Source organism: Gossypium hirsutum, chromosome D05 (genome assembly GCF_007990345.1).
Source record: "Gossypium hirsutum isolate 1008001.06 chromosome D05, Gossypium_hirsutum_v2.1, whole genome shotgun sequence".
In the NCBI taxonomy this organism is placed as follows: Eukaryota; Viridiplantae; Streptophyta; class Magnoliopsida; order Malvales; family Malvaceae; genus Gossypium; species Gossypium hirsutum.
In genome coordinates this window covers 4094390-4118314 of record NC_053441.1, presented here as the reverse complement: position 1 = coordinate 4118314, position 23925 = coordinate 4094390, and the positions used below count along the sequence as shown (strand labels likewise).

Here is a 23925-nt window from a genome sequence, read left to right as displayed (position 1 = left end):
ACATGGTTAACAATCCTACGTGTCAAATTTCTTACATACATTTTTTTATATAATCCCTTTACAATAATTTAAGGGTTCCTGGAGAGCGACAGTAATATATCTAACCCTAATAAAAAAGTTGTATAACATTTCAAAATTTCTTACTTGAAGGTTCTTGGTTTCATGGAACAAGCTTATAATATTATTGACAAGGATTATGTCGTCAGTATATAAAACAAAACAAAAAAAAAATGCTTACTCTTGCTTATTGTATATATAATCTTCAACCAAATTAAAAAAAAAAACGAGATAATTACTTGGTGAAATTTGTAATATCATTGACAAAAAGTCTACTTAATACTATAAATAAATTTCTTTAATTTGTAAATCATTAACTTTACATCACCTAATGCAAAATTTTGTGATTACATCACATAATCTAACACATTTAACTAAAATATTTTTCGATCTTATATTGTGCTTGACCTTAATTAAAGCTCATTTTACATATTTACTAAAGAAATTTCTATTCATTGCAATTTCATCCCCACTTCCCCTTCACCATTTCCATCAAATTAGAAGATTATGGTCAAGGCATGTTTAAGAAATCATTATATATGTACATATATATGAAAATGTGAAATTGATACTAAGGTGTGTCAAGAGATGTGGATACACTGAGTGATATACCAAATGTTATACCGATAAGTAAACACAAAAAGAATAAAATATTACACGTATGAAGTTATTTATGCTGTTTGAACTTAATCTACATCTGCGACGTCTTGATAGAGAAGAAATTCCAACCACTTAATCTCATTGTAGAAGCAATTATTTAAGCTCAATCTATCCTGACCCTCGAATAATTACACTCACCTAAATACACTTAGTATGAACTCTCACCAACGAAAACAATCATTCCCATGAAAGAAATTTTCTCAGAAGTAAAATAAAAGAGCATAAAAGCATTCCTCACAAATAAATCAAATTGTGCACATCGTTGTTTAATCCCAGGAAAATCTTTCTATTCACAAAACACCACAATCTTATCTGATCAAAACGAGATAATACAAGGTTTAGTTAATAATTATTCACACAATTATCATATATATTATCTTTGAATTATCTTAAAATTATCGCGTAAAATTGATCTTTCAGGAGCATCAATCACATCATCAATTATCTCCAATTTATCCCAATTTAAATCATCAAATAAATTTTCAAGTAGTATTCAGTCGAAACTACTTCATCTAGATTCGCCATGTTATACGTATTTATCTTTAAATAATATGTAACCGAAAAACTATATATTTGAAATGAGACTCTACCTTATCGAATTCTAATCAAAGTTTGTGGCTTTATTATAAGTGAAGCATGATTGGTTATAAAAATGATAAATAAATTATTGTAATTTTGCTACATCGCTACATCAAAATGGTCCACTCTTCATTAACTGTGGCACCAACAATATACATGAATGAAATGGATTTTGTTTAAGCGTAACCAAATCTACAATTTCTTTGATTGGGATTCTTGTCTTGCAAAGTAGGCGTCAATGATGATAATAAATACATTAATAATTATCTCACTACTATACTATAAATCCAATTTAATGGCTGTTTCCGAAGCTTGACAATGACCTAATAAACATCTCTTAGCTGGCGTTGTTCTTCGACAAAAGGAAAACTTGAATTTCGAGAATATCACATTTTAATCATTACATTTGTTTTTGTTTTCACTATAATGGTCAAGTGTATATTATATCAATCACAATCCCACCAAACTAATTAAAAATGTTTCCCTTTCTTTTCCAAAAAAGTTAATTTCAATAATTATTCGTTTTTAAATTTTGATAATATTGATATTTATTTTTAATTTAATTTATACCAACTTTTAAGATAGATTATTAAATTTTAAATCATTCGACTTTTAAATACAATATTTAAAAATGCTCAAACTTAAAAAAAATAAAAATAAAAAAAAGTTAGATTCGAATCCTGAATATGTTGACTAATTCTTTAAATTTAGATATATATATATTTCTTAGATATCAATTAATAATCCAAAATAAAAAAACTCAATTGGCTTAATTGAAATTGCGTCATGAATTAACGAGACTTAAAAAAAAAATCATACTTTCAAATTTAATAAAATTTATTATCTTTAAATAATTTCATAATTTGATTTTAAATTAAATAGGGTAGAGTACAACTTAAAGAAAATCTCAAAATATTTTTTTTAAAGGGAGATTCATTAATTCATTCAACGAATGAGACCATACAATTGGGGGAAGAATAAGAGACACCCGTTGTAGGCGATGAAGGATAAGCTCCATTAACACAACAAAGGCTTCAGTCTCGGCATCAACAGAACATTATGACATGTTGGTCACAACTCAAGCACAACATATTCGGAGTAATTGCAAGCACTTAATACAATGAGAAAATCAGCCTCGTGGTCCAAAGCGGCGGGCATAAATCAGAAAAAGAACCGCGTATATCCACCAAACTAGAAAGGACGACGACAAAATTAACCCTAAAATCACCCGCAAAAGTAAAACTAAAAAATAGATAAAAGAAAATCTCAAAATAATTGAATGACTGTTTTCTTTCATTCATAGTCTGAGTTTCGCATGGTCCATTAAAATTGATGAATGCAAATTTTCCTTTATTTCTTTTAAGAGGTTTATTATGATGGATAGTTAATTTCCAAAGACCTAAAAATTGACTGCTAGCAACATGAAGCCAGCTGGGAAGTAATCAGTCAACGAAATGCTTATTCATCTAACAACAATACAACTCGTGATTGGAATCCATGAATTTCATCATTAATATTTCCTTTGAATGTTATCCACTGTCACGAAACTGGATACACTTCTAAACCAAAAAAAGAAAAAAGGAAACTGCCAAAATCATTAATCATCTACCAATAATATATGTTTTCTTTTCCAACAAACAGACAAATATATAATTTTAAGATTATAACTATAGCCAACAGCTTAAGAAGGCTTCTTTAGACATTTTATAAAACAAAAATCAGGATTTAAACTTTATTCTTTTTATTTTCTTCCACTTATCGCAACATATATATATAATTTACAATTACATACAAAAATTAAATGAATAACCCTAAAAACTAAGGTTTGTAGGTGCCAATAAAATTTTGGCACATCTTCAAATTTTAAAGACATAGAAGAATTATTTTATGGAACATTCCCACCATATTATTCATGGTTCATTTCCAATTATTTAATGTCATTTCAACAATTTTTTTTATCTCATTGACACATAATTTTGGTAATTATTTTTTTCTTCAACTCCAAACCCAAAACCTTGAATCCTGAATCTAGAATCCCGAACTCCAAACCCTTGAACCCCAAATCCAAACTTGAACCTCAATTTTTGGAGTTCAAGATTTAAGCTTCAGGGGTTTGAGTTCAAAATTTGAGGTTCGGGTAGAAAGTTACCGAAATTATGTATCAATGACATGGAAAAAATTGCACAAAAATAAAAAATATAAACTTATGGAAAAAAAAATAAAATGATTAAAATTTGTAAAAAAAAGAAAAGATGTTTGCTTGTAATTTAAAAAAATAATTATTTTAGGTAGTTTAATTGAAATTAAATTAAGTTAGAGAATATACTAAATATAAATAAGTAATATTTTATTGATTTATTTTTAGAATGATGGTGATATAAAATCGGGATTATCAACTATATAAGAAATGTTGATAGTGCTGGCTTGCTGATGGCTCCAATTTAATTATTCTTTATTAAAAAATAAAGGGGAATTGAATGCTATTTTAGCTGCATATGCCGCCAACTTATTCATTGTCTCCATTAGATTTGCCTACTGAATCAGATTTAATTGATTTTAACTTTTGACGGACCTCCAAATTCTTCATTAACAGTCTCCTCCATTGGTTATAGTATAAATTTAAGTATACTTGTCATGTATATATATAATGTTTAAAAATATGAAATATTCACCGCCTTAAATTCAACTCCATTAGGAATAAATTAAATGTTACTAAAAGAAATATTGAAAGAAAAAAACAAGGAAAGATGGATATGCATGAGGGAAATTGGATGGAAGAAAAGGGCAAGACGAGCAAGCAAGCGCATGCATAGAGATGAAATTGACAGACTTTGAATATCATCATAACAATAATAGGAAGAAGAAGAAATGTTGCACTAAGGGAGAGAGTGGAGTGGAGAGATATCCAGTTCATGCAGAGAATTGTTCCACTCTTTTTCTCCATATTGGGAGGGACCGCCACTCTCTCAAGCTTTACACCATACATACCACCACCACCTTTCTAATCCTCACATGCTCCGTGAAGGTGTTAATTTACTCACAGGGTCCATCTTCATGTACTTTTTCTTTTCCCCTTTCATCATCAACATTCAAAATTCAAAACTCAGCCAGCAGGGGAAAAGAAAAAGCTTCCTTTGCTGAATCTCAACCCTTAAGCTAGCTTTTTCCAACACACCCTCCATCTGTCGTTCACATATACAGATGGAGGGGTGATGTGTTGTTAATGTATAGGTAGCTTTATGTCAGTCTCCAAGGAGTTTCTTTCTCCATGTAAGTGACAAGTAATTATTGGGAGAAATTACGAGAGGCGTATTGTTTTTATATTTCTATGTGCTTGGTGAAAGCTAAGCTTCAAAACCCACTTGTCCACTTTCTCCCCCTCTCCACTTTGCTCTTGTCTTGGATATTGCTAGCTATGATTCTTCCCCAGCTTAGGTTGCTCTATTATCTTCTTTAACTTTGCCCTTTTTGCATATTACTTTCTCATTATTCAAGCATGCTCACGAATTCATATATAACATTAGGCCTTTTGCACGGTTCTTTGTACCTTGCAGGATCGAGTGGGAATTTCCAAAGTACACTTTTGTATATGCTGAAATTTGTATCAACGGATAAATTGAGTACATGAATCCTTTTTAAGCTTTATTAAATTGGACTTTCCATTAAAAATAAACATGGACCAGTACATATTATTGCTTCATCTCTGACTTCCATTGTGATAGGGTTGTCAAATTCAAAGTAATCATGGGAACACCAAGGCTAGTCCATTTGCATTTCTATTCTGGACAAGGACTAACCCTTTTGTTTTCTTGTGAAGATTACTAAAAAGTTGATGCAATGCATTCTTTAAATCCAACTTTGAAAAGCATTAACTTTTCCAAAAAATAATAATGATAAATAGTAATAATGCAGAAGGATATGAACATGGATATTCAAAACACACACTTGGTAGTTAATATATAACCCCCAAAGCGAGGGAGCTTTCAACTTTCTTTTTATGACGTAGCAGCCCAGCAAGGATTTGTAGCACCAAATATGTACAATATTTCAGAAGACCAAATCTCAATGATATCTCATATATATATTTATATATTTGAAGGTTTGTATATTTGTATCACGTTTTGTATTATATTTAAATTATTTCCTGTGTTATATTTGTATTTTGCTTAATATCGTGAAGAAGACTGTTAGCATAAGTTTTAGACTTCTCCAAGTAAAATTATTGAAAAAATACATACTTATAATATATCTTATGGCTCATCCAGTCACTTGGTCATATTTTGATAGTATAATTTGGAATTGTTTTTTTTGTACACTCTTATGTATCTATTCTATAGAGTACTTAAATATGTGTTATGTTCCAAGTTCAAATATATGAAAGCCGGCCCACTTGAGAGCGACAAAATCTTAAGGAACGTACGAGTATTCAAATAATCCACTGTATGATATAAGTGATAGAGAAAATTTTGAAAAAAATAGTTTAATACATAAATAAAATTTTAATATGCATAACTGAAAAGTATAATTAAATCATTACAATACACAAATAGATGAATAATAAAAAATGATTTAAACTAAAACCCGAACATGTATTATTGCACATGATAAAATTGAAGACCCGTTCACACCAACTACACATAACAAAACTCAAACCTAATTACTCAAAACCCAAACTTTCATTGGTTTTAGTCATGATTTGAATAAATTTTATTTTCCTCTTCCAGGTTTTTTTTGCCTAAAAGAATTCACATGCTCGAGAAAATATGAATAAATTGAACATAAGCCTCCGAACAGAAAAAATAAAAGAAATGTAACAAAAGCCCATTGAAGCCGAACCGAAGGCCTTTACCTTTATTAGTGGACGTTATTGGTAAATGGGCTCAGAAAAGAACGCCGTTAGAATTGTCTTGGACTCTCTCGCTGGCGTCTTGGTTGTCGAAAATGAGCAAAACCCTAATTTATTTCATCTCTATATAAATACCTTAACCTAGATTTGGTCAAAACTTTTCTGGTGTTTTTGCAGCTCGAAGAACAAAAGAAAATGGTATCATCATTATCATTATTCGAATTCGTTCTTATTGTTCGTGCCATTTAAGAAGAAATAGAAAATGACTTTAAAGGTTTTCTTTTTTTGGATAGGGAAAAGGAACTGGAAGCTTTGGAAAGAGAAGGAACAAGACTCACACGCTGTGCGTTCGATGTGGTCGCCGAAGCTTCCATCTACAGAAGAGCCGTTGCGGTGCTTGTGGCTACCCTGCCAGTCGCATCCGAAAATGTAAGATCTTTATTTTTCTTTTCTTTTCTTTTCTTTAGATTTTCCAAATCTGACGTATATTTTTAGTCATTGTAGCTCTCTTGGTAGTTGCTTAGCTGAACTTAGATAAATTTAGCAAATGAAAATTTTCAGGATAAGTGATGATATCCAATGAAACTTATAAGTTAGATATTTTCTTGATTTAGGTTTAACAGATCATAGACCATTTTCCGTTATCTTTGAGTGTCATTGCTTGGTTGAAAGATAGAATCCTGAAAATATGGTTTATGTGTTTGTTTTTTTAAAGGCATTTTGTCTGCTGAACATTGCCTTTTGTTTTAATATCTTCTTGTTTAATTAATTTGTTGGATTGGGTTGTGTTGTGTTATTGATTTTAAGATAACTGGAGCGTGAAGGCTATTAGAAGAAAGACCACCGGGACTGGCCGCATGAGGTACCTCCGACATGTTCCCCGAAGGTTCAAGACTGGCTTTAGAGAAGGTATTTATGATTATTTCGTATTCAATCATGGTTGATTAAAATGAAAACATGTTTGGTAGATAGCATATAGTGATGGGGTGTTGTTGAATTGTCTGTCTGTCAGGTACTCAAGCAACTCCAAGGAAGAAGGGAGCAGTTGCTGCTTCGTAAGTTAATTTGTGATGTTTTCGTTTTGTTCAGAGAGATTCCTGAATTTAGAAACGATAGGTTTTTGGGTTTCTTTCAACTGTGTTACTTTCTTATTTTTCACCAAATGTCTACAAACGGGAAGTTTTGTTTTATATTATGAGCTTTCACGACTTTATTTTCATTATGCATAACAATTTACTTCTATCCCTTTGCGTTGTATGAAATAGTGATATGCAACCCATGGGTGATCTTATACTTGCTCAACACTGAGGATCGTTCAGCCCCATCTACATGTCATGTTTTCTATTTTCTGCGGTTGAAATGTTATCCCCCAAAGGGTCTATTATCAATATCGTATTTAGATATTAACATAACATGGGTTTACTCCTATGTCATGCTTAGCTTTAGAAACGTCTACTTGCTTTATTTTTCTTTGAAGATGACAGTATACATATATGGGAGGTATTCAAAATTCGTTGAACCATTAAATTTTTTACGTGTATAAAGCAATTGGGCCACATTTCATCTCCTCTACTATTCAATCACCATTCCATAATGATACGTTAACTCACAATTTGATAAACTTTTTTAGAAACTCTTAAGAACCTCAACTTCTCTTTCTAGGAGAATTTGATATTTCATTATCAAGAGGCTCAGAAGGAATTTTGCTGAGAAGCCATACTAGAAGAACACCAATAAGAGCACCAGAGAGATGTGCAATGTGATTGACATTTTGCAAGGGATAGGAAAATCCAGACAGGCCTGTTGAAGCTTGGGCTGCCTCCATCACCTGCCCCAAACCAACATCACAAACGTTATTAGGAAGCTGTTGATTCAATATAATCTTTCAGGAACAAGAAATAAAAACTAGTCAATTAAAAATTTCAGACCTTGTCGATAACAAATTGGCCCAATATGAGAACCTCGAGGATCTTTCTCCAGTCCCAGGACATCTTACAACAAGCAAAAGGGGTCGAGTCATTCCATTTGTTCCAATGTTTAGACAACTTATTTTTCCTTGAAACAATAAAAATTTAAAGTATTCATTCGTATGGTTCTCTATATTTGTGGATAAATTTAGCTTACCTTTACAAGGACACTGATTGCAAATAACCCGAAAACCGCACCGGAAGCACCAACGGAGACTGCGTTTCTTGGTAAAACCAGCCACGAGACGATGTTAGCTCCAGCACCTGTGAAAATGTAGGACAGCCACAATGCGAAACTTCCTTCCTCTTCTTCGACGAGTTTCCCTGTTTTATAAAAAAGGATACAATCAAACTTCCAAAGTAAAAAGGGTACAAAATTACAAGCATTCTCAAGTCAACGATGAGCAAAATGCTTACCAAAAATGTACAAGAAGAAAAGGTTGCTCGAAAGATGCTTCCTAAATAAGGATGATAAGCAGAATAATGAACATCTAAATGAGAAGGCAGACGCATAAAATAACAGCAATTCATTTATCAAAAGATTTAAGGATTTTCACACTTGGTCTTCCACAGCATTCATAGATAGAACTTACCAGTTAGCATGGCAAAACGTTGACGTTATAAATTGGTACCAAGCAGGCCAATTATGGTACAAGTATAGAGACTGAATGCCCTGAACCTATTGAAAGGGAAACTTTGGGGGTCAAGAAGATTAATAATTGAACCATTCAAAACTTCATTTGTTTCAGTAGGCAAAAATTAGTGCAGAAAGCTTTTACGTATTACTGATGTTATTAGGAAAAACACCCATCGATAATAAACAAAGAGTAACCAAAAAGAAAGTAAATGAGTACCTTAAACAAGTGATCAGCTACATATATTCCAAGATTCAGAAGTATAATCCAAAACACTCCATTAACGCGCTTCTCGGGTTTTCGTCTATCCCCTGGCTTTCCAAGTTCTAGATCCGAAATAATATCTAAAAAGAACATTGGGTTGATAAATCATTATCCCTTTCTCGGAACACAAAGTTTTATCAGCAGTTGCACATTAAATGCTCGGGAAAATGCCGAGCAGACAGAGTTCGTTTAGAAGTCAGCACGGAAATGATTTTCCTTATAGAAAACTACAACAACAATCAAATTACAAATAGATATTTTCGTAGAACTAGGATTAGTAAAGTAGAAAATAACCTGAGCCATTCATCTTGCATACCAAACGGGGTTGAACGGGGGGCAGAGAATGAAGATGATGAAACTTGATGGATTCATTGAGTGTGGGAAAAGCGGGGAAAAAACGAATTCTGAAAAGTTTAGGGGGTTTATAACAAGAAGCTAAAGACATGAATGTGCATGGATATGGCTTCAGTGCCATGATCTGTTGTTGAAGCTGAAACTGCCCCATTTCTTTGAAAATAAAACTGTCGCTGAAATGAAGGCAGTAGTGACTCTAGCCAAGTCTTTACTGGGTTAGTTTAAAGATTTAAGAGCCGAATCAGACCGAATGGGCTTTTTTCGTTTCATCTGGACCTTGCCTGCTAGAGTTGGTGTAGGCGCAAACACAACCTTTAATCTGCCTACAAGACCAGGCCCAAAGAGAATAGGGATCATCGGTTTTCGTAATTAGTCAGTTAATGGAGGAGTTCCTTGCCTGGTGGGGGCATCAAGCATCGGTACTAGTACTACTCTCGGGGAAATTTTCATTGGGACCATGCCACTGATAAGCCTTAGCTCTAATCTCCACACCTTTGTTCTTGTCCTTTCTAATTCGGCCATGGGAAGGGAAAACACAACTTACAGTCACGACATTATTGCAAACGTCAAACCAATTTTAATCCATTGCATTTGCGCTTTCTTTCTACTCCTCCCTTTTAGATTTGAAGGACCCCAATTTCACAAAGCTAACATCTACTAAACACGGCTCTTTTACCCAAATAGCCCAAAAAATATTATATTTACAAAAATAATCTAACTTTAAAAACAATCACCAAAATAACCTAAAATTAACAGTACCCACTCTTTTTTTGCACCAATGATTGTCTAATCATTGTGTCAGACTTAAAAAAATTATTTTTTTAGGTTTTGGCCTGTCAATGGCCAGAACCCATGTATTTTTTTTAAATATTGTATAATACTGATATACGAAAAAAAAAATTTGGGTACTGGCCTGTCAATGGCCAGCACCCAGTGAACAGTAAAAAAAATTTTACATGTCAGAATAAGATATAAAAATACGAAAAAAATAAAAAAAAAATTTAGGTGCCGGCCATTGACAGGCCAGCACCTAAATTTTTTTTTTATTTTTTTCGTATTTTTATATTTGATTCTGAAACGAAAAAAAAAAGAAAAAAATTTACTGTTCACTGGGTGCCGGCCATTGACAGGCCAGCACCCAAAATTTTTTTTTTCGTATTTTTATATCTGATTCTGACACGAAAAAAAAAGAAAAAAAATTTACTGTTCACTGGGTGCCGGCCATTGACAGGCCAGCACCCAAAAAAAATTTTTAAAATTTTTTTTCGTATTTTTATATCTGACTCTGACACGAAAAAAAAGAAAAAAATTTCTTTTTTACTGTTTACTGGTACCGGCCATTGACAGGCCAGCACTCTAAAAATTTTTTTTTCTTTTTCGTATATCAGTATTATATAATTTAAAAAAATATATGGGTTCCGGTAATTGACAGGCTAAAACTCAAAAAAATAATTTTTTAATTCTGACACAATGATTAGACAATTATTGGTGCAAAGAAAGAGTGGGTACGGTTGATTTTAGGTTATTTTGGAGATTATTTTTAAACCTGAGTTATTTTTATAAATATAATATTTTTTTGAGCTATTTAAGTAAAAGGGCCACTAAACACATTGTAAAACCTTAGCATCCAAATCTGTCTTCAATCAACCATGAATTTTGCGGTGTACTCAAGTGGCATTGAAGATGCAAAGAATCACGTTTTTTTCACCTTAAGCAATTTCGTTTGTTTTATTTATGTTTGAACCGACAACATAAACAAACAAAGAGACCATTACAACACAACACTTAAAAAACTATTTTTCTAAATTCATAATTTCAAAACAAATAAGCTAACTAACCTTGAAGATGAAGAGCCAAAACATTAGGTTTTTTGAGGCATTGATGTTATGGGTTGTCTAAGATTACAATATAAGTTAATAATTTAGTTTTTTTCTTTTCTTTGGATTCAAAAAAAACTTTGATAAATTTGAGAAATTTCTGAATTTTAAGATTCTTATAAAATTTAGGAATAGATTCTAATAATATTGTGTAAAAGAGTTCATCAAATAATGTGTGTGTTTTTTTATATATAAAATACACATTGGAATTAATATATTTAAAATTTACATTATTTATGAATGTTACATTAGTGAAATTTTCAATACCACAAATATATTCATGTACACATCCGGACTCTTAAAATGGAAAATTACTTATTTAGGTCTTTTAAAAATTTTAAAATTTTAAATTAGTAATAGTAAAATTAGATTTTTACCCCCTAAAAATGATAAAAGTTTAATTTAATCATTTAAAAATTATATAGATATAAACTATTAAAATTTAAAATTTAATTTCGGCCCTCGTAAAAATAAATTTAGCTTCGCCCATGCATATATACAATCCAAATACTCAGATAGGTACTAGTTTGATCAAATTCAAAAACATTAAACCCTTATTCGATTGTTTTGAAACAATAAGTACTCGTTTAAACAACCTCTTAAAGATCAAGTATTTGTTTGAGTTTTCTTTTTCATACCAACTATACGAATACGAGGATTACATGCGGGGAGAGATATATATATAATATTGGACGAATTCAAATTATGAAAATTTAAAGGATTTGAAAGCAATTAGCAAATAATTTTATAACTTTTAGCTCGTGAATTTCACAGTAAAGCCAAAAAAGAATCCGTCTATTTCCTTTGTCTCTGGCTCCGCCCTCGCATGTGCTTTAATAAAAAATCCCAAAAGGGAAAAGGGAATGTTGAACTGGATCCAACTGGGGCAATAATGAACAAGTTGCAAAAGGTATATTACTGGACCGCTTGATATAACGGACCATCTTAACTGTCCTGAAGCAAAGGGATTATATATACAACATGAACTGGCAACGTCCGTGACCCATCACTAAATCCCACATGTAATGTTAATATAATCTGATTCTGTTTGATTAGTGTTTTGGATCATCTCAATTAATGTAAGTCTGGTTCATCATTACCTGCGACTGCACAAACACTTGGCCACTATCTTTGCAACTAGTGATGTCCAAAAAAATATTATTTTTTGGGATATTTAAGAAAATGAGTTAATTTTAAAGAAAGAAGATAAAAACTCGTCGTACAACTTTAGCCTAAATATTTTCTCAAATATCCCAAAAAAAAGCCAGATCCACTTTCCTTTTCGACATTTTCAGCAAATTTAGTCCAGATCCAATCAACCAAATTACTGCTAAAAATATCAAACCAATATTATAACTTTAACCCTTTCTTCCACTATAAGACCAAACATTGTTTTATAAACATTTCTTTAAAGACACGTGGAACCATTGTTTTTTCTTTAAATTTCACGTGGTGAACCCATTGAAAGAGAATTCAAAAATGGCGGATCAGTTCAAAATTTTGCACACATCATATCTATATAAAGTTTGAATTAAATAGGGGAACAGTAATGCACACGAGTTTAATATTGTAGAAACACTGAAGTGAACAGATGATACGGTAGTCAAAAATGGACTATCCCTTTGTACTTGAAACATTACGGTGAGTTGGGAAATTCATCCAATAATTTATTTTAGATTAACTCGTCACTTAATTGGAGCCTGTCAATTGAGATAATTATAAATAATTATATTTAAATTTAATTAACTAATGTTATTTTGTTAATATCATTTGAATAATTTTAAAATATTCATGTGTTCTTGTACTAACAATAATATTCATATTAATCAAATTAAAATTCAATCGATGTATATTTATTATTAATTATTTATACTTGATCAATCACTAACTAATTATGACAATAAATATATATGTTCAATGTTAGAAAGCAAATATTTCAAATTTCTTATATATATGATAATTTTTTAAAAGATTATTAATATATTTTTATAATAATAATTTTTAAATTTTATATATTATAATTATATAAGTAGAGTTCTTTAAAATTAAAAAAAAACAGACATAATTACCATCGTAATAATTATCCTTTATCCAACTTATAATTATTTTACTTGGAATGCTTATCCATTTTGTAGTTGAAACATTACAATTTTTGACTTTTATCTTTTTTGACTCTTTCATTTGTGCCGAGAAAGGTTAAATTGATCGTGTGAAACGCAAATAATTTAAAATGTGGGAGTGAAAATTGGGAAACCCACAAGTGGAAATGTGGAACAAATAAAAATGGATCCCAGGTCATTTTGAAAGCGATTGCTGACCTTCCCGCATACTCGACTATATCGAAGAAAGAAAAGGATAGGGGTGAAGGAGAGGAATATTAGTACGTGTGTTACAGCAATGGTCCAAAGGAGACGGAGGCATCAAACGCAAAGCCGTGGTTGATAACACTCAACAGTATTCGTACAGTGGTGGGTCCGATAAGTACTCGATTAAATTTGGATAGGATCTCAATTATTAACCTCACTTCTAACCACGTGGTCGATTCTCTTATTTACTCTTCATCTCTATGTTTCATTTCATATGTATTTCAGCTGTTTTAGTCAATATTATTTTATTTTAATCATTTTTATAATTATTTAAAAATAGTTCTTTTTTTCTAATTAATAGTTTCATATTTTTAGTGAGTATGCATCTGATACACCCTATGTTCAAATGACATAAATTTGCATGTTGAAGATGGTTTTAATTAACATGACCAATGATCCAGCTTTTTCTGTTTAGCAGTAAGAATAATGCATTTTTCTAAGCCTAAGTGGGTAGGTTTGTTTTGAATTTATATACATGATAATTAAATATGACTATAATTTATTTCAAATATATGTTACTTTGACTATAAATTTTCCTTCTTATGACTTCCACCAAAGGTCTTTTAATTTATGATAATTTAATATCAGTTTGGTGAAGTAGCATGCATGACATTCGCTAACCAACGAGCTTCGTTGGCGTATTTAGATAATTAGTTCTTTAAAAAAGGTTAATTAATTTATAAACTGCAATAATCTGCCACTGTCGTCAGTCATCCTATTTAATCCAGTCTCAAACGTCACTCTTATTTTATTTCTGGGTATTAAAAACTGATATTAATGTCAAGTTGTTCAACCACTGGTACCTAATTATTACTGTTATTGTAAAATTTCTGCTAGAGTCTGTTTTGAATTTTAAGGTTCATATTTCTGATTTTACAAAGATTTAAAAGGAATTGCACTTGGCGTGTTAATTTTTATAATTATTGAATTTGAAGAAATAAATAATATTTTTTATAGATAGAATATTCATTAATGTCATAATTAAGATGCTGATTGAATCTCCCATGCCCATGGCATGCTGCATTATTTATATCCAACTTGCGAAGCCTTTGTTCATATTCACAAATCAGATACAGAAATGTCCGTTCCTAATATATTAACTGAAAACACTGGTACAACTATAATAGCCAATTTATATGTTTTTTATTATCAATTAGGTAAGGACTAATATGTAGTTACAAATTACAAGTCAGACTGAGATCAGCTGCCCGATTACATATTTATGTAAATCGTACTAATAAGGTTAAAATTTATTGACGTCGTCGTCTCCCCTTGATATGGATTTCAAGACTTGGATTTATCTAACTTATTGCTGTATAAATATATATATTTTTTAATTGAAATCAATAAATTGAATTTTCTTGGAGTAAAAAAAAAATCAGAGATTTGTGAATGCGATGAGGACACATGCAACTGATGTATAAAATATTAAATTTAGATAGAATTTATTGATTATATTATTATATATTTATTAAAATCAAACATTCTTAAATATATACTCCTCTTGATTAATATCAAATATATTACTTAAAATTATAATTAATCTTAATTCAGTTGTGAGATTATCGATAAATTTTTAATATTTTATAAAACAATAAATAAATTTTTATATTTTTATCATATCAATTACAGTACCTCATGATCTAGTAATAATAATGAACCTGATAATTAAGCCTTATCAGAATATCGAAAATTAATATCAAAATAGAAATGGAAATGAAAATTAATTTTCTGTTCCCTCGCGGCATTCGGTGTCGTCTGACGTTTACTGCTATTCGTTTAATATCGGAGACAAACACGGGGTTGAATTACGCAAAGGCAATAGAATAAATGGTTTTTTTTATACAATAAAATAAATGATTAAATATTGATTTCTGATGCTTTCATGCATCATGCTCAGCGGTACTAATATTTCCAAAGTATAACTCCATTTTAACTTAAACATTAATTTTGATTTAGGATGAATTTGGATGGACTGTGCGTTTACCTGCGGTTAGTGTAAAAACAGAGGTGGTGGTGAGATTAGATACTGTAGCGATACTGTAGCGTGAGACAAAAAATAAGTTAAACGCACCGCACCCAATCGCCTATCCAAACCCACCCTTAGAAAAGAAACTATTTTTTACCGGTGCGGCTTTGAATATATATATCAATTAAATTGTATTATATGATCTGTTCAAATTTTGTATTAATTAAGTTAAGATTTTATTAATACTTTAATTACGAAATTAATACATAAAAAGATTAAAAAAATATTAAACAATTTTTAATAATATCTGTTTTTTTTAAACAATGCTAAAACTGGTCTCCAACCTGTAAATTAAAGAATAATGTGTTGCAGCGTACTGAGCCTACATCCTCGTGCAAAGGCAGCAATGTCCATGGCAATAAAGTTAAGACTCTTATAAAATTTGAAAAGATATTTTTAGGTTCTTGGATTTCGTATAAATCAGTACTATATTTTAAAATTCATTAAAAGTTTTTACTTATTTATGGACATTATTTATAAAAAAAAATAGATGACACAATTTTTAAAGAATTACTAAATTAGCAATACATATTAAAATTCATTTAAAAAATATTTTTTAAATAATTTACTAAAATTGTATTTAAAAATAGGTTTATCTTTTTATAATAACCTTACTTTTTTATTAATATATGAATTGGTATAATATTCACACTTAGTAATATTTTGTTTTATAATAATCAATAAAGTATTGCATACTATATTATCTTACCATTAATATTTTAGTAAGAGTCAATATTTATTAAGAATCAAATAAAATTAGAGTCTACATTTATACCATAAATAGGTAAAAATCAATCGAGAGTTTATTGATTGAGTCGATTTACGTTTAATAATTTAAAAATAGAAAATATTTTGTATATGAATTTATTTAATGGTGTCTTTAATAATGTTTTATTATTATGAAAAATAAGTAACAATTTTTTTTCATTAAAATGTGTACTGAATTTCAGTTAAATATATGTATCAAAATAATAAATTAGATATATGTAAGTAATATTTTTATTAAAATATTGTTAACTAGTAAATATTTTCAAAATAATAAATGTATATCGATTTTTGACATTTATTGTCCAAGTTTATTTTAGATATGATTTTTATTTAAATTATATATATTAATTTTAAAATAAATTTGTAATTTTTGAATATTGATGGGATGAATCTTGATGTGCATTTATTCATGTTCATTTTCATTCAGGTGGTTACGGTTAATGCATTTTCTATAGTTTTATAATTGTTATAATTGGAATTTATAAACAATTTGATGTGAGTTTGTGGCTAATATATGAGTCGGGGCACAGAGAGACCCAATTATATGTTATAGAATGGGGTTCAGCACTTAATTTTACAAGTTAAATCAATGTCCCTACCTGGCACCTGCCCACCTATTTATAATTACGTGCACTTATACATCTCCTCAAATCTAATAATGCAGGCCATTTTATTTAATTTTCTACGCAAAAGATTAAGATTTTCTCAAAAAATTTAATGTCAACGATATGATTGAATAAAACGCAAACGGAGACTCTTTCTCTATCGTCGCCTTTAATGAAAACCTACCGCTTGATTTATAACGACAAGAAGCTTGGGCCATGATTTCATTCTAAAAAAAGCAACGGCTTCTTTTAATTTTTGTATTATATGCATGTTTTTAATTTTAAAATTGTAGTGATAATTTAAATAATAATAGTTAAATTTTATTATTATAAGCGATTTGCGTGGAATTTGTTATTAATTTTTGTATTATACAAATTGATTATTGTCATCTAAGTCAATGTTAAATTAAGTAAACGCAAAATAATATTAGGTAGAGATTTATTTATATTGATATAAATTGATTATAGTAATTTTTTAATAATTTAATTTATTAATATAATTGTACTTATTATATTTAATACAATATTTTTATCATATCGATTTAAAATATTATTTATATTAACATATTTAATATTACTAATTTTTTAGATAGAGAGAAATCTACTTATATATTTGGATGACTTATAAAATAAATAGATAAATTTTATTTCTTTTAACTTAAACTTGATAGCTATAATGATTGAATTATTAAAAAGAGTAAGTGGAATATGTAGATTTGACGGGCGGAAATTAGAAGGATGAAATTTTTAAATTGAGATTCGGAACTTTGGACCTTCCAGCTTTTATTTTATTTTATTTTCCTTAGATTCAGTCCTTTTTCTCAAACTTTCTACTTATAAAAAGAGATTAATAGGTTAAATTATGAATTAGTCCCTGTACTTTGTAAAAATTAGAGATATATTCATTATACTTTTAATTTGATTAAATTTAGTTTTTATACTTTTTTAAAATTGGTCAATTTTAGTCCATATTCTTTTCAAAATATGAAATTATAGCCCTAGCCCAAACAACAAGAGTATCCGGTTAAATTCAATCTCGTACTATCCGTACAAATATAGATTTAGTCCATATTCTCCAATAGGGTCATTCTAAGTCTATATATTTTTTGAAATTTGAAATTTTAGTCTTGATGCAAATAACACTTGTTAATCTATTAACTGAAATTTTGAGTAATACATAAAAATAACAAGTCGACATGTAGAGGTGCTCATGGGCCGGGCCTAGAAAAAATTTTGGCCCGTGTCGGCCCGGCCCTACCGAAATATGGGCCTGAAATTTTGTCCAGGCCCGGCCCAGGAAAAAATCCTAAGCCCGAGCCCAGCCCGACCTATTTTTTTAATAAACACCAAAAATTTATTTTAAAAAAATTTTAAAATTTAAATTTATTATATGTTCGGGCCGGGCCAAAAAAGTGGTGCCCGAGGCTCAACCCATTTTCTAAACGGGCCTCATTTTTTGCCCAAACCCATATTTTAGGCCTATATTTTTACCCAAACCCTCCCATATTTTGGGCGGGCCGTCGGGCCGGGCGCCCAGCCCATGAGCACCTCTACCGATGTAGTATTACACATATGGAAATATGTTTACTGCATTAAATTTTGGAAATAAAACCTAACCTAATGAGCTTAAAATTGATCTTTTGATTTGAAAAGTACATAAATTAAAAGACCCAAATTACAAGATTAAATCTACAATTTTTGCAAAGGACTAATAGCTAAGTTTAACCAAATTAACACGGAAAGTAAAATGTTGTATGAACGGGCTAGAGGTGCTCATGGGTCAGGCGGGGCTGAGAAAATTTTTTTGGCCCGGCCCGGAAAAAATATAAGCCTGAGCCCAGCCTGGCCCATTTTTTAAATAAACACCAAAAAAATTTTAAAAAAATAAAATAGTATTTTAAAAATATTTTAAAAATAATAAAAAAAAATATTATATTCTGGCCGGGCTGAAAAAGTGCTGAGAAAACGAGCCTCATTTTTTTGTCTAAACCCATATTTCGGGCCTATATTTTACCCGAATCCTCCCATATTTCGGGCAGGCTATCGGGCCGAGCCGACGGGCCATGAGCACCTCTAGAACGGGCGAGATGGATATGGAGGTCCACCCGAATGGTGAATGGGGCAAATAGGCAACCTATCCAAGTCCTACCGAACCGCAAACAAACTGCGTCAAAACAAAGAAAATTAATGATAAAAATTTAAAGAGAAAGATCTCAGTTTTATTGTTATCCACTTTATTGTGTATTTATTTCTCGAGCGTGCTATGTTTAGAAAGTCATTTTTCTTTTTTCACAGAGAAAAACAGAGACGTGAGTCGTAGTGCCGAAGAATTGTGATTCTTTTCTTCATTTTCTGCGTTCACGTTTTCTTTTTCCAAATCTCAAATCCGAAAAAATCATCTCTCTACAATCGTTTTTATTTTTGGTTTTGAATCCCTAAATCTAATCTTGTTTGTTTTCATCCATTTTGCATCCTTGGAAACTGAACTCCTTTTTGACGTTGTTCTTTTCTCAGCTAACGGTAGAAAAGGAGAGATTCTGATACCAAAAAAGGTGTCTTATTTGTTTTGTTAGAAGAGCGAGAGTGTCAAAAACAAAAAGTTGGTCGAGTTTTACTATCAAGATGGCGAAATTTGGTGTAAAACCGAGTGTTTTGAGGTCGATAATGTTGAATTTCTTCAATTTTGGTGTAGCTTTTATGCTAGTTTCAGCTGAGAGAAGCTTGAGGAATGGAGAATCTGTCAAGGAGTCTGAAACAAACAATAATTATTTCCTCAAAGCTATTAACTTCTTGTGGCAATCTGATGAATCAGGTTATCACCATGTTTGGCCTGTAAGTATATACACACCATTAGAATTCCTTTTTACAAATCATAAAAATGTTTTCCTTTTCACTTCGCTGGGTTGTTGTTTTAACGTCTTTAATTGGGTTTTTTTTAATCTTAGTTTATAGCTTTTTAACCTTTTTGATTAATGTTTTTCGGGGAATAGGAAATGGAATTTAATTGGCAAATTGTGCTGGGAAGTATAATTGGATTCTTTGGAGCAGCGTTTGGGAGTGTAGGTGGAGTTGGTGGAGGTGGCATTTTTGTTCCTATGCTTAGCCTTATTATTGGGTTTGATGCAAAATCATCCACAGCTATTTCGAAATGTAAGTTTTTTGAATCCGATGTTTATGTTCAAATAAGCTTCTTCTTCTTCTGCTTTTTTAATGTTTAGGAGAGATAAAGAAGATGGTGAAAATTTTTATGAAGCAAATAATAACGAAAAACTGGGAAAAAAAAGTACCGTGTTTCTTCTGGGTAAAGTGTTCCTTTTAGTTAATATGTTTACCAATTTCACTTTTCAAGAATCAAGAGAAAAGGATTTCTTCAATATGTTCTTTTTAACAAACTCTTTCTTATCATTCTCTCTCGCTCGCTCTCTCTCTCTCTGTCTATATGTATGTATATATTTAAACACCTTTTCTTATCTAGTTTGATTTGTTCTTGAGCTTAAGCGTATAGCTCAGGTGCAGGAGGTCACTTGAAATGTAAAAAAAATGGGAATTTATTAAAAGATTTTGTTGCTGTATCAGAACACTGAGTTTGGTTTTAAAGAAAATAAAAGAAAGGAATCTACTCATCTTTATTTTTGTGTTGATCCATACTTCAGTAATTGAAAATCGCAGCTACGGTTTTGCTTGTAAGCTAACTTCGATTCCTAGATTTTGGAATTTCCTATCCAACACTAACAAGGGAAATAAATAGGTGTATTTTGATTTGATGCTTCGAATAAAATTATATGAGTTATAAATGCATTAATGTGAGAATTCTGAATCGTATTAGTCAGTGATTACCAAAACGAATGAGCCTGATATAATATAGATGAGTTTATGCTTTATGTGTTTTTTTGGCATTTTCCTAGGTATGATCATGGGTGCAGCAGCTTCAACTGTTTACTACAACCTTAAGCTAAGGCATCCTACACTGGATATGCCTATCATTGATTATGATTTGGCTCTTCTTATCCAGCCAATGCTCATGATGGGAATTAGCATTGGAGTCACTTTTAATGTGCTCTTTGCAGATTGGATGGTCACAGTTTTACTTATTATTCTCTTTCTAGGTAACGGTTGGCTGATTTAGTGTTGCGTTTGCTGGGCATAATGTTCTTGTAGAACGATCTTTAATTTCAATCAATCGGATGGTTTGCAGGAACATCAACAAAGGCATTCTTCAAGGGTGTAGAAACGTGGAAAAAGGAAACCATATTGAAAAAGGTGATTTCTTTTAACTCATTCACTCATACTGATGTGCAGCGATTGTCAAAACTTTTAAAATAATTTATTTCTGTTTTCATCGATGGCCAGTTGAAAGATTTCAAGGATTTTTTATTTCAGAATACCATAAGCGCTGACAACTTCTGGATAATTTCTTTCAGAATTTTATCTTTTTGCTGCTTAATCTACTAAAAACAATGAAGTGACTTTCTCATTCAGTGTGTGTTGTGTTTATATTATTAAAATTAATTGCTAACTATCTGAAAGCTTCTTCTCTTGGATTTTAGGAGGCCGCTAGGCGCTTGGAACCAACTGGTCAGTTGTTTACTTTGTTTTTTTTCCTTTAGTTGGTTCTTAAGATCATTTGGTGATCCTTTCCTCATGCTTTTCGTTCTGACCTGAGCCCATATACTTGTCATATGATATCAGAAACTGGTAGTGGAGATGTGGCATACAAGCCTCTTCCTAGTGGCCCAAGCAGTGATCCTCCTAAGGATGACTCAGATAAAGAAGTAGGTCGACTTTGTAATCTGCTGTTACCAAGTTCCTTTTTGTTTTCAATATTAATAACACCGCCATTGCAGGTCTCTATTTTGGAGAATGTTTGTTGGAAAGAACTTGGACTCCTTTGTTTCGTTTGGATTGCATTCCTTGTACTGCAGATTACCAAGGTTATATTTCCTCTGCCATTTTTTATGGTTCAAATATTTAACAGAATATGAATCATTGAGGCATAACTGATGAGCACGACTTTTGGCAACAGAATAATACAACTACTTGTTCAGCATTGTATTGGGTGTTGAACTTGCTGCAGGTACATTCTATCTTTTTTGCCTCTTTGCAATGCTGACTGGCATGATCTAGATATAATTGTTTGACATTGAGGATCATCATTGATCCTCGTCACAATGATTTCTTTGAGACCTGGTTGAATGTATCCTTTTTCTGTCCAGATCCCAGTTTCACTTGGGGTATCTCTATACGAGGCAGTTAGTCTCTATAAAGGGTATAGAGTAATTGCATCCAAGGGAGAAGATGGCACAAGTTTTCGAGTAGCCCAGCTTGTTACCTACTGTGCTTTTGGAGTACTAGCTGGAGTTGTCGGCGGTCTACTTGGCCTAGGAGGAGGATTTATCATGGGTCCACTATTCTTGGAGTTGGGTGTCCCTCCTCAAGTGAGTTTCTTTGTGCCCTTTGAATGTGTAGTCATAGCCTTGAAGTTTATCCTTCATATGTTAATTGGAATGATGATCACATTGGAGGGAAAATCAGTTCTTGTCTCATTATGACCTTGAAGATGATCCAATGTTTGTTATTTTTGTTCTTTTGGCTTCCTACCAACTTCCATGCAGGTATCAAGTGCTACAGCTACCTTTGCCATGACATTTTCCTCGTCCATGTCTGTTGTAGAATATTACCTTCTGAAGCGTTTTCCAGTACCTTACGGTAAGTTGGTATCTCAACAGTGCGATAATTTTATTATTGAAATAAAAGGGAACATTGAAACCTGCAAGGGATGTTGCGTCTACATGAACATATCGTTGTTCCACATTTTCCCTGGAGTTACATTACGTATTCCGTACTTTATTTTGCAGCTCTCTACTTCACTGGGGTAGCTACAGTTGCTGCCTTTATCGGACAGCATGTTGTCCGAAAGCTGATAATTTTATTTGGAAGGGCATCTTTGATCATCTTCATTCTAGCCTCCACAATATTTGTCAGTGCAATATCACTAGGTGAGCTTAGATATTCCTCCAATTGTTTTGACAGACTTTTGTTTTTTTTGGCTTCAAACTTGTCAAAAAACAATTCTTGGCTTACTTTTGGTAGGTGGTGTTGGCATATCAAACATGATCGGGAAAATCGAGCGGCACGAGTACATGGGATTCGAGAACCTGTGCAAGTACGAAAGCTGATATCTCAGGTTATTTTATCTCTCAATTGATCCACCTCCTTAAGTCTCCTGTAAGTTAGGCTAGATTGCGTTTTGGGGAAGAAAGAAGATGGTCAATAATTTTCCATTCTTTACACAATCCCCATTTTTCACTTTCCGTTCCGTTTTATATTTATGAGATACATTTATTGACAATATTCAGAAATTGTCTAGATGAATGGAATTATAGCTTCCTGTTATTTGGTTGTTTATTTCTGGTTCATCATCCTCCCTGCTGATTTGACTATTTTGAATACAATATGAGCATGACATGGAAATGCTAATGGATCAAAAACAGCCCAAACATATCGAAAGTTTAAATCCTACCATGCGGCACCAGCAGTATCAATGCGATATCAATAACTATGATCTAAACTTCGCACTCCAGCATTTATGCCTGCTTTGGTTCTTAAACAAGTAGTTGTTTGAAATTAGAAAAATAAGTAAAAAAATTTGAAAAAAAAATATCTTTTCAAAAAAAAATTTATATACTAAAACATAGTCAACTGAGAACTGAGAGTCATTTCTAAAGTGATTAATAATGATTTAATTTAATATAAAAAATCTGTGCAAGGTGTATCTCTAATTTGATCTCTTGGATTTTTCGTGTTATATTTGAAGAGATTGGATAATAGGAGAAAAAAATAATAAAATTGATAAATGGATCATATATTATCAAAGATAAAAGAAAGAAAAACCGACGATTGAATGCTTGAAATCTTACA

At 31.3% G+C, this 23925-nt stretch overlaps 3 protein-coding genes across 3 annotated transcripts; 2 read left to right on the top strand and 1 right to left on the bottom strand.

Annotated features, from left to right (window-relative positions):
- Positions 1-6118: 6118 nt before the first annotated feature.
- On the top strand, positions 6119-7361 carry LOC107906944 (60S ribosomal protein L37-1). Its single transcript, XM_041093192.1, has 4 exons — positions 6119-6340; positions 6436-6571; positions 6950-7051; positions 7155-7361. Exons 1-4 carry the CDS (start codon positions 6338-6340, stop codon positions 7199-7201), a joined length of 288 nt encoding a protein of 95 aa, XP_040949126.1. The 5' UTR covers positions 6119-6337; the 3' UTR covers positions 7202-7361.
- A 282-nt stretch (positions 7362-7643) lies between these two features.
- LOC121217563 (rhomboid-like protein 11, chloroplastic) lies at positions 7644-9775 on the bottom strand. The gene is made up of 7 exons (XM_041093191.1): positions 9303-9775; positions 8964-9088; positions 8703-8788; positions 8527-8567; positions 8267-8433; positions 8071-8133; positions 7644-7970 (listed from the first exon to the last, which is right to left on the bottom strand). The coding sequence occupies exons 1-7, from the start codon at positions 9511-9513 to the stop codon at positions 7788-7790; spliced, it is 876 nt and encodes a 291-aa protein (XP_040949125.1). The 5' UTR covers positions 9514-9775; the 3' UTR covers positions 7644-7787.
- A 9437-nt stretch (positions 9776-19212) lies between these two features.
- Positions 19213-23400, top strand: LOC107906946 (sulfite exporter TauE/SafE family protein 3). The gene is made up of 12 exons (XM_016834102.2): positions 19213-19839; positions 19998-20157; positions 20913-21113; positions 21203-21267; positions 21555-21582; positions 21697-21779; positions 21852-21938; positions 22031-22081; positions 22221-22442; positions 22620-22713; positions 22863-23003; positions 23098-23400. Exons 1-12 carry the CDS (start codon positions 19630-19632, stop codon positions 23181-23183), a joined length of 1428 nt encoding a protein of 475 aa, XP_016689591.2. The 5' UTR covers positions 19213-19629; the 3' UTR covers positions 23184-23400.
- The last annotated feature ends 525 nt before the right edge of the window (positions 23401-23925 follow it).